The following is a 13,766-nucleotide window of genomic DNA, read 5'->3' on the forward strand; positions in this document are numbered from 1 at the left end:
AGGGTTCCCATGCTTATGGTATTTAGTATCTAGTGACTGATTTTTTAAATGATGAAAATTATAATAATGATAAATGCTATGAAAGAAAACTTCATGGAGCTATGAAAGCATATAATAGGGGGTAATAACATAGTCAAAAAAAAGATTCTTAAGTAGGGAATGACTGAACTGAAATCTGAAGGCAGCAAAGGACTCACAAGAGTGGAGGAGTTTGGGAGACAGCATTCCAGGTAGAGGGAAGAGCATGCAAAAATGCAGCCTTGTGGGAGATAAGCTGTGTTGAAGAAATTCAAAGGCCACAGTGGCTTAAAAGGAGAACAAGAGGACCATGGCATAACAGAAAGAATGTGATCCTTAGGCTGATCTAGGGAAGAGATGAGGGTAGCTTACATTAAGAAGGCTGTATCAAGACGGAAAGAAACAAATGGATTAAAATGATATTTAAAGGATTCAGTTATGGACTGGATATGCAAGTAAGGGAAAAGAAGTTTTATGGATAATTTCTGAATTTCTAGCTTTTGGAATAGGGTAAATTCTTTTTGAGGGGGTGCAAGTGTAGTTCAGTGGTAGAATTCTTGCCTGCCTTGCAGGAGACCCGGGTTTGATTCCCAATTCATGCACTTCCCAAAAACAAACAAAAAATTTCAACAAATGGTGCTGTGATAACAGGATACTCTCATGGAAAAATAATGAAATGTGACCCTGCCACACAGCATACAAAAATAAAAACAAAAAATTATTTTTGAGACATTTTGAGTTTGAAGTGCTTTTTGGCCATCCCAGTTACAGTATCAACTGGGTAACTAGATATAAAAATGGAGATGCAAATTCATGAGATGATGTAGGTACAGGTAGTAATTGAAGGCATGGTCTTAGATGAGATCATCAAGGAAGATAGCAAAGTGAAAAGAGTAAAGGGCTTAGATCTGAATCTTGAGGAACTTCCAATATTTGCAGAACACGAAGAAGATGAATCTTCAAAGGATAAAAAAAAAAATCCAACTAGGAGGAAAATGAAGCCAGCACTGTATCATGAATGTCAAGGGGAAAAGAGAATGTCTTAAGGAGAAGTAAGTGGTCAAATGCTGTTAAGAGATCAGGTAAAACGAAGACCAGAAATGTCCTTTTGATTTAGTGAGACAAAGGCAAAATTTTAATATATACAAGCAAAAACTGATTTGGTCATATATGGTATGAAGGAAGAGATGTTAGGATTAATGAAGAGTTTGCTATGTTTTCAAAGGAAAAGACTTGAGCATACATATAAAAGCTAAAGGGATCATTTAAGAGAAATGGAGTAGTTAGTAGTAAACCAGTGCTCATGCAGAGAACATTCAGAAAAGCCAAATAAAATAAAGAAATCATCTTCTGAAAGCAACAGAGAGCTGTTGAGACAATGGGAAAGTCTAAAACTCCAGAGATTGAGAATTTTCTGCAGGTGCTTTTACCCTGGGTACATATGCTGATTTAGGTGTGAGCAGTGGCTGAGGTTTCAGGCTTTGCACCAGCAGAGGGCCAGCAGAGGGAAAGAGAAACCAACAGGATTTCTGGTAGATATGGACTCTAGTCATAAACATGAAAGAAAATATAGAATAGAATCTTTGTGACACTGGATCAGGTAAAGATTTCTTAAACTGGACACAGCAAGTATTAGCCATAAAGAGAAAAAATGATAAACTGGTCTATGGTGAAATTTTAAAATTCTGCTCAACAGAAGATGGTATTAAGAAAGTAAAAAAGTAAGTCAGAGTGCAGGGAAGATAGGTGCAATACACATAAATTTCAACAAAGGGATTATATAGGGCACCTAAAAATCAGTAAGAAAAGGCAGATACATCAACAAAAAAGGAAGACTTGAAATACTCTGCACAAGAGGCTAAAGTGAAATATCCAAAAGACATAAAAAGATACTCAACTTTATTAGTCATCAAGGAAACAATGCAATATCACTAAACACCCACAAGAATGGCTAAAATGAAAGAGACAATACAAGTTTAATAAGGATGTGAAGCATCTGTAATTCCAAAAACCGTCACAGAAGTAAACACTGATACACTGAAATTCCACTCCTAGATACACACCCAACAGATACGGACACGTATATTCAAAGGGTTGTTCATAGAAGCAGTATTTGTAACGGTTAAAAACTGGAAACAACCCAAATATGCCCACTAACAGTAGACTGGGTAAATAAATTGTGGTATATTTATATAACAGAAAAACTACAATAGTAAGCATGGACAAATAACTACATACAGCAGGATAGATCTTACAAATATAAAGTTGAGTGAAAGAAGCCAGACATAAAAAAAGTATATACTGTATGATTCCACTTATATAAAGCTGAAAAACAGGCAAAGCTGATCTATGGTATTTGAAGTCAGAACAGTGATTACCATTCATGGGGAGATTATAGTAAATGGAAGTATGGCTTTTGGTTATGTTATGATATCTAAACTGGGTATTGGTTACATTGTTGTATTCATGTTGCAACAATTCATTGAGTTGCATGTGTAAGATCTTATATGTAAAATTTCAATAAAAAATTTACATTAAAAAAGCCAATAGTATCAAATTAGTTGAGAGGAAGGAGTTGACTATACTAAAGACAGGATGAGGAATGGCACCAAACAGAAATAGGCAAATGAAGCACTGACTGTCTACAGTGTCAAAGTACCCACAATGCCAAATGAACCTTTCCTCGTCTGTCACAGGGAGGATTCCTCTCACCAGTCTTCCAGGAGGGAGGTTAAAGGGTCTTTAGAAGAACCTGACCACTCCTCTTATTTGGTAAGTTAACTCCTAGGAAGATGGCCCCATTGTCCAGATGGTATAACCAAGGAGCAGTATATACAGAAGAGATCCAAGGTCCTAATCAAGGTATGAAGCTGGAGTAAAGGGTAGTATTCCTGAGGCGAGGGAACGGAAACGTCTCTGAGTAAGCACTGCCTTCCCCAAGCATGTTACACAATATTCCTGAGATAAGCCAAAACAGTGGATTCTCCTTTTACTGGAAGGAATCAGAAAAGGTAGTAATCACTCAAGTCAGTTAGTCCTCCTAACAATCTCCCCTATCTTCCATACAAGGGCCATCAATTTAGGGTACAACAAAGACATGGTTTGGAGACCAACCAACATCCCTCTTAAGTAATCACTGAGTATCATGTCAGTGGAAAACTCCACCTCAGGTTTTTATGTGCAGAGGGAAGAAATTTTCAGAGCAGAATCAGATCCACTCCATATTTAAAATAATATCAAGCAAGGTAGTAATTGGTCTTCACCTGAGTAAACTAATTCCTAGAGGAATCCAGAAAGAGGCACGTTCACCCTCAAGAGGGATGAAAAGAGGTGGTTTCAAGGAATAAGTCACATTTAAAGTGGGTCTTGAAGAATGGAGAATGATAACTTGAATGATAATTGGGAAATAAGAAGGAGAAGAGTATTTAGATATTCCAGGAAAATGCAAATGATGGGAACAAAACTAGAGATTGGAAAGCACAGATGAGGACATTCAAAGTGTCTATTATGTGCCAGGCACTGAGCTAGATGCTGCTTTTTATATAATTAATTCATAAGGCTCAGAGAGGTTAGGTAACTTACCTAAGCCAGTAGATTGGCATAGGCAAACTATAATCCATTTCTGTCTAATTACAGAAACAGGGATCTTTCACTATTTTGTAGCTTAAAGGTAGTTAAAGAGAACAATACAAGATAAAACTGAAAATGTTAGATTAAAATCAGGGCCCTCAAAACCTTTTATGTAGTTGTGAATGGGAACCAGTGAAGGTTTATTTGGTAGTATGGTTAGAAAAAGTCTCCTCTGCTAACCTATCCAAGAAAGATTTAGGAAGAAATGTTAAAACTAAGTTGGAATAGTATACAGGTGGCAGCAGGGGATACATTATAAGAAAGATCACTAAAACAAAAAAAACATTGGAGGGGCAGGCCACGGTGGCTCAGCAGGCAAGAATGCTCGCCTGCCATGCCAGAGGACCCAGGTTCGATTCCCGGTGCCTGCCCATGTAAAAAAAAAAAAAAACATTGGAGGTAAAGCAAAGAAAAGACAGATTGCTTCCAAACTTTGGATAAAGGTACCCAGAAGCAATGGTGATGCCAACAGAAAAAGAGAAGGGTTTACTGTGGTAAAGAATAAAATGACAATTACTGAAGAAATGGTCTGCCAAAATACTGTATAAGATCAAAGACTACATTTGTTTTTTTTTCACCAATGTATACCAGGATTTAGCACAGTGTCTGACACATAGTAAGTGATCAATAAATTCTTACAGAAGGGGGAAAAGACTGAAGGAACAGACAGAAGTTGCAGATAATTCAAATTGAATCGATTAATTAACGAATATAAGGTGATGACTGAAAAAATGGAGAATTTCACTAAGATGTAAAGAAAGATGAGAATTTTAATAAGATGTAAAGCAGAAAGAGTGCACAGAAGACAGAAACCTGGGGAATTCAATGCATTGGGAGGCATTATCAAGGAAATATCAAATTAAGGGGCGAAGAGAATGTAGAAAGGCCACCAGTGACTCCTTGAGGAGGGGGTTTGCCAGAAAAGTAGATTAAAGAAGCTAAGGAATGAGTGGCTGGTGAGGAAAACAGAGCACAGAATACAGATAACTCATTCAGAAAGTTTAAGTAGAAAAAAAGAAAACAGAAAACAAAAGTTAATATAATGGGCTCTAGAATGGGGAATCTGAAGATGTTTGAGAGTTGAAGAGTATGAAATCCCAAAGACAGCAGTATGCAAAGGAAATAAAGAACACAGAGGGTTGGCCAACATAAGAGGAACATCTCTTCCTTTCAGGCAGGAGAGGTAGAGAGGGAAAGTGAAGTACAGAGAAAAGTGCTGAGCCAAAGAGACATGTAGTTATGTCTACTATTTAAAAAAAAAAAAAGAGAGAAAGAGGAAGAGAACCTCTCAAAAAGGCTAAGCCAATCCCAGGCAACAGAAGACTAACAGAACCACCCCACATTCTCTTGGAGGGAGACACACAATGACGTGACAGACAACATACACCTAAGGATAGAAATCTGGTCTGACCCTTCTCTGTACGTGGCCCACATTGGCAGAGCATGGAGAACAGAACACAGAGGAGCGCAGTAAATGTTACTGGGGGGGAGTGTGGGCAGGTAAGCAGGCTCTAGGACAACACAATGGCTCATATAGGTTGATATCAACTTCCTTCCATAAGGGAAGCCTGATATTAAGGAATAGCACTGGCCAGAATCATGAATCCACATTGAATCCTCCCTATGAATCTCCAAGGAGCTACCCTGAGAAAAGTCCCATCACCATTATCCCTGTCCCAAGAGAACTGTACCATACACTGGTGTCTTCCCTGGCAGGATGACAATAATGAGCTGCAGCCCCGAGTAGGTGTTCTTGAGATGCCGGAACATGGGCTCCACACTGTCTGCACCCTGCGCATATTTGCAGAAGCAAGGCTGGCCCTGGATGGGCATCCCCGCATCTTTGGAAATCTTCCGCAGCTGGTCTGTGAAGTTCCTGCAGCACAAATATGGTCATGCGGGAGGCAGTCAGTGCCACTTTAATACCACTAATTTAATACCTCCAACTCAGGTGCCCCGGACTATGAGAGGCACAGAAGGATTCTAAGATGAATGAGAAATGATCACGGCCTAGTGGGAAAAAACAAAACAAAACACATATGTGGTTGAATAGGATAAGACAGAGAATACAAAGCACTCAGTGGTACAAGCAGAGAGCTGAGGGAGTCCAGAGAAGGGACTTACATGAATTCTCAGGGACCCCACCTTGTCCCACTGTAGTATCCAATTTCTGTGCTCTGTTACATGTCCTTAGCAATAAACAGATGCCCAAAAGGAAAGCCTCTCTGCTCAAAATAAAATAAAATGAGGTTCTTACAATGTTGGGATCATATGATATACACAGTAAAAATGAGCTCCCTCTCTCCACCCTAGTGGTTCTCTGAAGGCTGAGAGCCAATCATTAACCAAGCTTCTTTCCTTGGGCTTTAGGACTTTCCCCTAGAAATGGTAGACAAAGTTGGAAGAGAGGATACACATGCAGATTAAAAAAAAAAATCAAGCCACATAAATAAACTGACAGGTAAAGCTAACAGACTGAAATGAGCAATAGGAAATATAATTTACCAAATACTGCATTTAGATTAAAAGCAATAATGTATAACTCAAGAATGGAGGCAATTGCTCAGGGGGGTGTTATTATATAGCATAAAAATATCAATATGATGGATTAAAAAACATTTAGTAAAAAATGCATATTTTTCATATATTTAGTAAAAAATGCAAGTAGGATAAATACAGCATGATACCATTATGTAAAATTTAAAGTCATTTATATGCATATAGGTATATAACAATATATAAATTTGATAGGAAGGTTATAATAATACCTAACAGGGGCTGCATCAGAAAGGAAGAATGGGACTAAGATGGAGGATTTAAAGGAATTTCAAATTCATTGGTAATATTTTACTTACTCTTTAAAAAGGATAAAGTAAATGTGACAAAACACTGGATGGTGGATACATGAGTGTTTGCTATATTATCCTTTACTTTTTTGTATTAATTTTTTTCAAAATAAATATTAGAATAAAAATCATATAACCTAACCACTGGTTCACATAAATAAATAATAGAGTTTTGATGGACTACTCTCAGTAGTGCTGCCATTTCTATGCCTTGCACACAGCTGCAGCGTAACCCTAAAAAAGCCAATGTTACAAGTTCCTGCTAATAGTGGGTCTCTATTCCCCGGAAAGTGGTATTCCCAATCTTCTCTTAAATGCCAAATCATACCTGGCATATTGACTCCAAAGCTGGGGAACATGAAGTGTGCTGAGAGAGTCTAGGATAGGGAAAGTCTTGAAACCCTGTCCTAAAAGTGATATTGCTGAGGTAATAGGGCTTCTTTAACAAAAACAAAAAATCTGAAAGTTGAAACTAGGACTCCCTCATCCATCCTCAACTATCAGTTTTTCCAACTCAACACTATAGCCACCTTCATCTCTTTCCCCTCTTATCTTACTGGAACAGATGCCCTTTCCCTGTGCTCTGGATTCCATCCTCTCGTACACCCTTAGGGACTTTGCGCCTTCTACTTTCTAATTTCTCTGAATTCTATTTTTAGCCAACTGCTTACCATGCACATTCTCCCTGGACAATCCTACTCACTTCCTTGGCTGAGGAATCCCCAAACTGTATCCTTAGCCCAGAACCACACATCCATCTAGTACCACCGGTGCAGTTACACAAGCCACTGTTCTTCACCCCTATCTAGGGTCACCGGGAGAAGAGAATGTCTAATGAATTGACCCATTCCAACTCAGATTTTTGGTTTATCACTTTTTTGTACCCCAACATGTACAAAACAAGTAGACTGTTTCTCAAAAGAAATGGGCAAGGAAGGACATGGGAGTCAAGGAGAAGCATATAGAGGATAGGACTTTCCACAAGGTGACTGAGGCACAAAGGGGGAGAGCTAGAGCTCCAAGGAGAGTCTTTCCAATATTGTTAAGGGCCAGCTCTCCAATGCCAGGCCTAGACCAGGGACAGCCAGGCCTAAACGGGACTTAAATCCCCAAAAAAAAAAAAACAGGAAAGAGGACATTTCAGAACTCATTTAAGAGAAACTACAATTGTGATGATGACCCATGACCAGATGAATCCAACAGGGCACACATCTCTGTTATCCTCATTGCTGCCCAAAGTGATCAGCTCTAATGACTCTTCCTCATCCCCAGGGTACAATGACCCCACTCCAGAGCCAGAGAGAATCAGAAGCTACCACTTCAAAAGATGGATTTTGTGGTATTTAAATATATCTCAATAAAGATAAAATACTTTTTTTTAAATGGCTACAGGGAAAGGGTCAGTGAATTCTGTACTTACTCATGTACTCACACTTAAGACCATTACTCCCTAAACTTCTGATCCTTTAAGCCACTTGGCTAGTCCCTCAGCCACATGTGGCTCAGAGGCCCTTTATAACTCATATTCACCTAATTCAGGTCACTTGGCCCTGACTGAACAAATCCCATACACAGGAGAGGATATTTCAGAAGACCAGTGAGCAAATTGCTCTTACTTGTTTCCAATTAGGAACTCAACTTTGAAGACTCAAGATCTGATTTGATCCCAACTCTGATACTTTCTTGAAATGTAAACCATGGACAAGTTACTTAACCTCTTTGAGCCTCAGTCTCCTGAAAATGGAAATACCATCACCTACTCACTGCGAAGATGAAATGAGAGAACATAAATTAGGCACTCAGTACAATATTGGCATAAATGTTAAAGTCATCACTACAACTATTTACTACCAATGACAATAATTTTAACAATAACTCAGACCCCTCTTAGGAGACATATAACCTGAAACCATGGTCTCTGACGGCCCTTTTTCCAGATTCCTGACAACATTTGGACAGAAAAGGGATAGAAGTTTGAGCCAGAAAGTGCAAGTGAGGCAGAGTGTCAACAGTCAGAGAAAGTAGACTATACATCAAATTTGGACTCTTTTAGAGTGGGAGGATGCTGGGCAATTTTGGAGTCCTTCCCACCCTTCTACCCACACATGCAACCCTCCTTACTTGAGCACCTCTTCTCGACACTGTTTTTGGGGTGCGAAGCAGGCGATTGCCCAGACTTTGATCTCAATCCCATTGTAGAACTGTTTTCCCCGCATGTCCCAGACACCTTGATTGGGTGTGGCAATGGCCCGGTTCTGGGAATAGACAGAGGGGGCGCCCAGGTGAGCCTCAACAGAGCCAGGTGGGTGGGGAGCAAAGGCCCCTGGCTATACAACCCAACCTCCCACATAAACCCCAGAGATGTTGTCTGGCCCTGACCCTGCTCACCCGGCCGCCATACTGCAAGATGGGCGCCGGCAGCACTCGCCCCGTCACCTCCGTCATGTCATCCTTCACTTTGATCCCAAATTCCTGGATGTAGGGATCTAGGTTGTAGCTGGCATTCTTCATCTGCAGGGCAAAAGAAGAGGATCTCAGGAGAGCAGCCTCTTGGCAATACTGCTCACCCCCTGGGTCCCAAGGAAAGAGTCCTGAAGTGAGGCTAAGGGTGGCAAGGAATAACCCTGAAAAAGAGGGGAAAGTGGAAGATGAGGGAAAGTGAGAATGGATAACACTGGGACAAAACACAAAAGGAAAAAAAGAGATAGGAAGCAAAGTTGCTACAGGACCAAGAAGCAAAAGGTGTCCTAAGGAGTCCTGGATACCAAATCCAGACCTCTGTTTTCCTGAGAGTCCTAACGGAACAGAAGAGCATCTACACTACCAAGGACCCCACTGACTGAACAACTGAGCATGTGTTTCTCTGCAGCACCACTGACCAGGCGGCTGATCTCCTCCTGTCTGTCCGGAGCCGACCTAGCTGTAGCCTTTATCATAGTTGAAGTCTGGTTGTCGGTCAGCTTCTTGATGCAGCGCTGCCCAGCCACAATGTTACAGACCTGAGGAAATGAGAAGGACAAGTAGCACTGGCTTGAGTGCAGTCTACCCAGGATCCCACAGTAGAGATCAGCCTTGGGGAAGAGGACTGCATATATATACATTGCTCTTGAACTTTATATATACATTGCTCTTGAATTTTACTTGACAGGTAAATTAGAAAATATCTACATGCAATATAAAAGGCAGTACAGGGGTGAACGAGTGATTCAGTGATAGAATGCATACCAGCCATGAGGGAGACCTAGGTTTGATTCCCGACCCATGTACTTCCTTCCCCCCCAAAAAAGGCTGTACAGCCATTACATGAGCTTGGGGTCCAGAGCCAGATCTGGGCTTACATTCTGCCACAGCTGCTTAGTAGTTATATAACTTTGTGCAAGTTACTTAATACTTTTCAGCCTCAAGTCTTTTATGTTAAATGTGGAGAAGACTAATATAGTGCTTCATATGGAGGTGAAAACATATAAAGCACTTAAAGGGCTGAGCACAGTTCTGTGACACAGTAAACACTTAATAAATTGTCCCATAAAGAATTATTTACCAAAAGTGCAATGTAGAGTTGTTCTGAATACTAAAAACTCAATATACACAAACTAGATTCCCAACATAGTAGGCTGTTCTCCAGTGGTGACAGGCTATCAGTTGCTTTACCATGTAAGCCACCAGGACAAGGCACTGGCCCCAAACTCTTGAGCTCTGGCTATAGACGATCACTGAGTGCAGCCTACAGATATCCTTGTCTCTGCTGGCTGACATCTGTGTGAGGAACATCTTGCTACTCAGTTTCTTTCTTCTGGGCCCAGAAAACACCATGGGGATCAGAAAAGGCTTTCTAGTGATACCCAAGACTTCCAACGCCCAATATGCTGCGCTCAGGATATAGTGTGAACAGGAAGCCTTGTGACAGGGTAGAGCCATTAGGTTTGAAGACTCGAGTTTGAAACGCAGCTTTGCATTTCTGAGTGATATTACCTTGGGCAAATCCCTTAACCACTCTGAGAGTCTGCTTCTTTAATCGCTAACGTGAGAAAAATACTAGTTATCTCATGAGGTTGTTGTGCGGCTTTAGATGAGATAAAATGAATAGCGCTCATAAAGCCAATACTCTAAAGTACTGGTTCCCTTTCTAACTCCCAGAATTCATGCTCAACAATGGGAGGGAAAGCCAGGACAAAAATAATTGTCCTCCAAAGACTACACAACATAGTCAATTCACTAACAAAAATCTAGTTGTCGGAATCTGTGAGGTTGCTCTCTTGAAGGAACATTGAGGTGGTAGTATTCTCTACAGATGATTTCAGATACAGAATCAATTCTAGCAAAAGACCAAAGCAGAGAAGAGATATCAGGAAATGAACAAATTAATTAGCTCATACATTCATTGGTCTAGATAACTATTTAAGGAAGACCTAAGCTCTGTATTGGAGGCACTGGCTAGTTCTGGTTTCCAGCTGCAGGGATTCAAATAGTCCACACTGATATGCTCCTTAAAACCCTCCAATTAGTGCCTTTCACAATTAAAAGAAAATCATACCTGGCCAATAACTGGAACACTCATACATTGTCCTCCAAAGAACAATGCCCTTTAAGAGAGCAACCTCATAGATTTCGACAACTAGATTTTTGTTAGTGTATTGACTATGTTGTATAGCCTTTGGAGGACAATTGAATTGTAAAATGGTGCAGCCACTTTGGGGAACAGTCTGGCAGTTCCTCAAAATGCTAAACACATAGTTAGCATACAATCCCACTCTTAGTTATATATCCAAGACAATTAAAAACACAGGTCCACATGCTCATAGCAACATTATTCATAATAGTTCAAAAGTGGAAATAACCCAAATGTTTATCAACTGATAAATGGATAAGCAAAATGTGATTTGTGCATACAATGGAATATTATTCTGCCATGAAAAGAAACAAAGTTCTGATATATGATGCGGAATGGATTACCTTAAAAACATTATACTAAATGAAAGAAGTCAAACACAAAAGGTCATATATTATATCATTCCATTTACATGAAATGTCCCAAATAAGCAAATCCATAGAGAAAGAAAGAAGATTGGTGGTTTCCAGAGGCGGGGGGGAAAGGAGTGGGGAGCGATTGCTAATGGGTTTCTTTTGGGGGACATGAAAATGTTCTGGAATTATATAGTGGTGATACTTGTGCGACTCTGTGAATATACTAAAAACCACTGAAACAGTATGCTTTAAAAGATATGGCATAATTTCTATAAAACTGTTCTTTAAAAGCAAAACCCACATGGCCATAATATCCTCCATGACTTGACCCTGTGCCTCTCTTCAACATCATCCACAACTTTTCCCCTCTTACACTACATGCCAGCCGCTGTAGCCTTCTGTCTATCCCTGAAAAAGCTCCAAGTTCATTGTTTAGGGCCTTTGTATTTGCTATAACTGCTGCCTGGAAGGCCCACAGATTGTTATAAGACTTGTTCTATATCCTAATTTGGAACTCGGCTGAAATGTCTCCTAAAAGACACCTTCCCTGACCACAATAACTAAATTAGTTCTCTACCCTCCACTACACTTAGCACTTACCAATAACTGAAACTATCTCCTCTGTCTATCTCTCCCTCTTCTAGAATGTAGGCTCCATGACAGCAGGGACCTTATCTGCCTTGTAACCTCTTATATCCCCAGCACCCAGAAGGGTACATGACACATAGTAGGAGCTCAATAAATATGTATTAAATAAGCAAACAACAATAAAAATCAAGATATAAGTCACCAGATAAATTATTCACTTTGGGAACTATTGTCTGGTGAAAAGTCGTATTAAAATGCTAACAAATCTCAGCTTGTAGAAGGTATTACCTAAAACCTGTCTACTTAACTGGGATTGTCCCTAAAGAGTTGTATTTATATTTCAGAGAACATATTGCCATTATTCCACATTCTGTATGTCAGTAGCTATTCACCAACTCAGAATCCTTGGGTTTTAGAATCTCCTCTCCCTTTAGCCTAATTCCCTGGTTAGTTCTGAAATCCCAGATGATCACAGAAAGTTGGAGCTTTCGTCCCAACTACCTGACTCCTGATGCTAGAACAAAGTAAGAGGGTAGTCTAGGCCAATGCTTTTCAAACTATAACATGCATAATAAATCCCTTCGGTTTCTGCTAAAATACAGATTCTGATTCATTAGGTCTGGATAGAGCCTAAGATGCTGCAATTCAAACAAGTTCCTAGGGGATGTCGATGCTGCTGGTCCATTTACCACATTTTGAGCAGCATTGGGCCAGACAATGAAGCAGTCACCAGTAGTTTCTCATTACACATTTTTGCTAATCAAAACATTCTGGCTAATCAATAGCAAACCAAATACAATGATTTTGCATTTGAAGTCAATAACTTAAATAGCATCATGACTCTTTTTTTAATTGTAGGATTTCAAAAGTTTGCTGAAATATAAAAGTATGACAAACCTTGGGGCTAAAATTTTTCAAAGGAAACCACCAATCATTGGAGAAAAAGGATTTACATTATGGGTAACATTTGTCATTATTCTCTGCTTAATGAGGGACACCTGTATCTCCAGGTCATTTAGGATTCCCCGCTCCAGACAAGTAGGGAAAGAGGAAAGAGAAAAAGTATGGGTATCTGAAATCTCTATCCTAAGCTAGCTAATCACTTGTTAAACAGTAAATGCAGCTTGCACTCTGCCTGGCAGCCCTGAAAGAACATGAAAGCAGGAAGAGGCTGAGGAGAGAATTTACAGATAAAAATGAGGCCTACATTTCATACCATAACTATCTACACCTCTCAGAATACCATTTTTACAAACTTTAAAATGGGGATGAGAGGATAAGAATGAAGAAGAGACCTCTTAATGATCAGTGTGCAGGGACAATGCCTGTTTCCAAGACCAACAATAACTAGGCAGCCTCACCTCTAGGGGTAGGTAGGTATGCTTTTGTTCCTGGCCAACTTGCAGGCAGGGCAGGTGGGGATACTTGAGCTGAAGGTTATATTTCTGCTTGAAATACTGGGCCACTGTGCACTCCACAGTCTGTCCACTCTCCAGCTGCAAGGGAAACCTGTTTGGGGGAAGGGAAGGAGGTGTCATAACCCAGTATTCAAAACACCAGTCTAGATCCACAACCATAAGAAGCCCTGAACTTTGTCTCATCACTACCCAGCCTCTTCTCTGTGTACTGCCCACTCATGGAAAAACAGGCAATACAGGATTCCAAGGGAAAAACCAAAATTTGAGAGGCACGTTCCACAAAGGTCAAAACCACCTCTGA

At 40.1% G+C, this 13,766-nt stretch overlaps 1 protein-coding gene across 3 annotated transcripts in view; it reads right to left on the reverse strand.

Annotated features, from left to right (window-relative positions):
- The window catches only part of LOC143674506 (protein argonaute-1), a 34,561-nt gene that overhangs the window by 10,393 nt on the left and 10,402 nt on the right, over window positions 1-13,766 (reverse strand). For 2 of the 3 annotated variants that reach the window (XM_077150302.1, XM_077150304.1), the window contains 5 exons: window positions 13,409-13,556; window positions 9,374-9,493; window positions 8,874-9,005; window positions 8,616-8,749; window positions 5,340-5,524 (listed from right to left, as the gene is read on the reverse strand). In XM_077150302.1, coding sequence (XP_077006417.1) covers window positions 5,340-5,524; window positions 8,616-8,749; window positions 8,874-9,005; window positions 9,374-9,493; window positions 13,409-13,556 — 719 coding nt within the window. The remainder of the gene's footprint in view (window positions 1-5,339; window positions 5,525-8,615; window positions 8,750-8,873; window positions 9,006-9,373; window positions 9,494-13,408; window positions 13,557-13,766) is intronic. The other variant, XM_077150303.1, reaches the window with a different exon arrangement.

The sequence above is a fragment of the Tamandua tetradactyla genome, chromosome 2 (genome assembly GCF_023851605.1).
Source record: "Tamandua tetradactyla isolate mTamTet1 chromosome 2, mTamTet1.pri, whole genome shotgun sequence".
Lineage (NCBI taxonomy): Eukaryota > Metazoa > Chordata > Mammalia > Pilosa > Myrmecophagidae > Tamandua > Tamandua tetradactyla.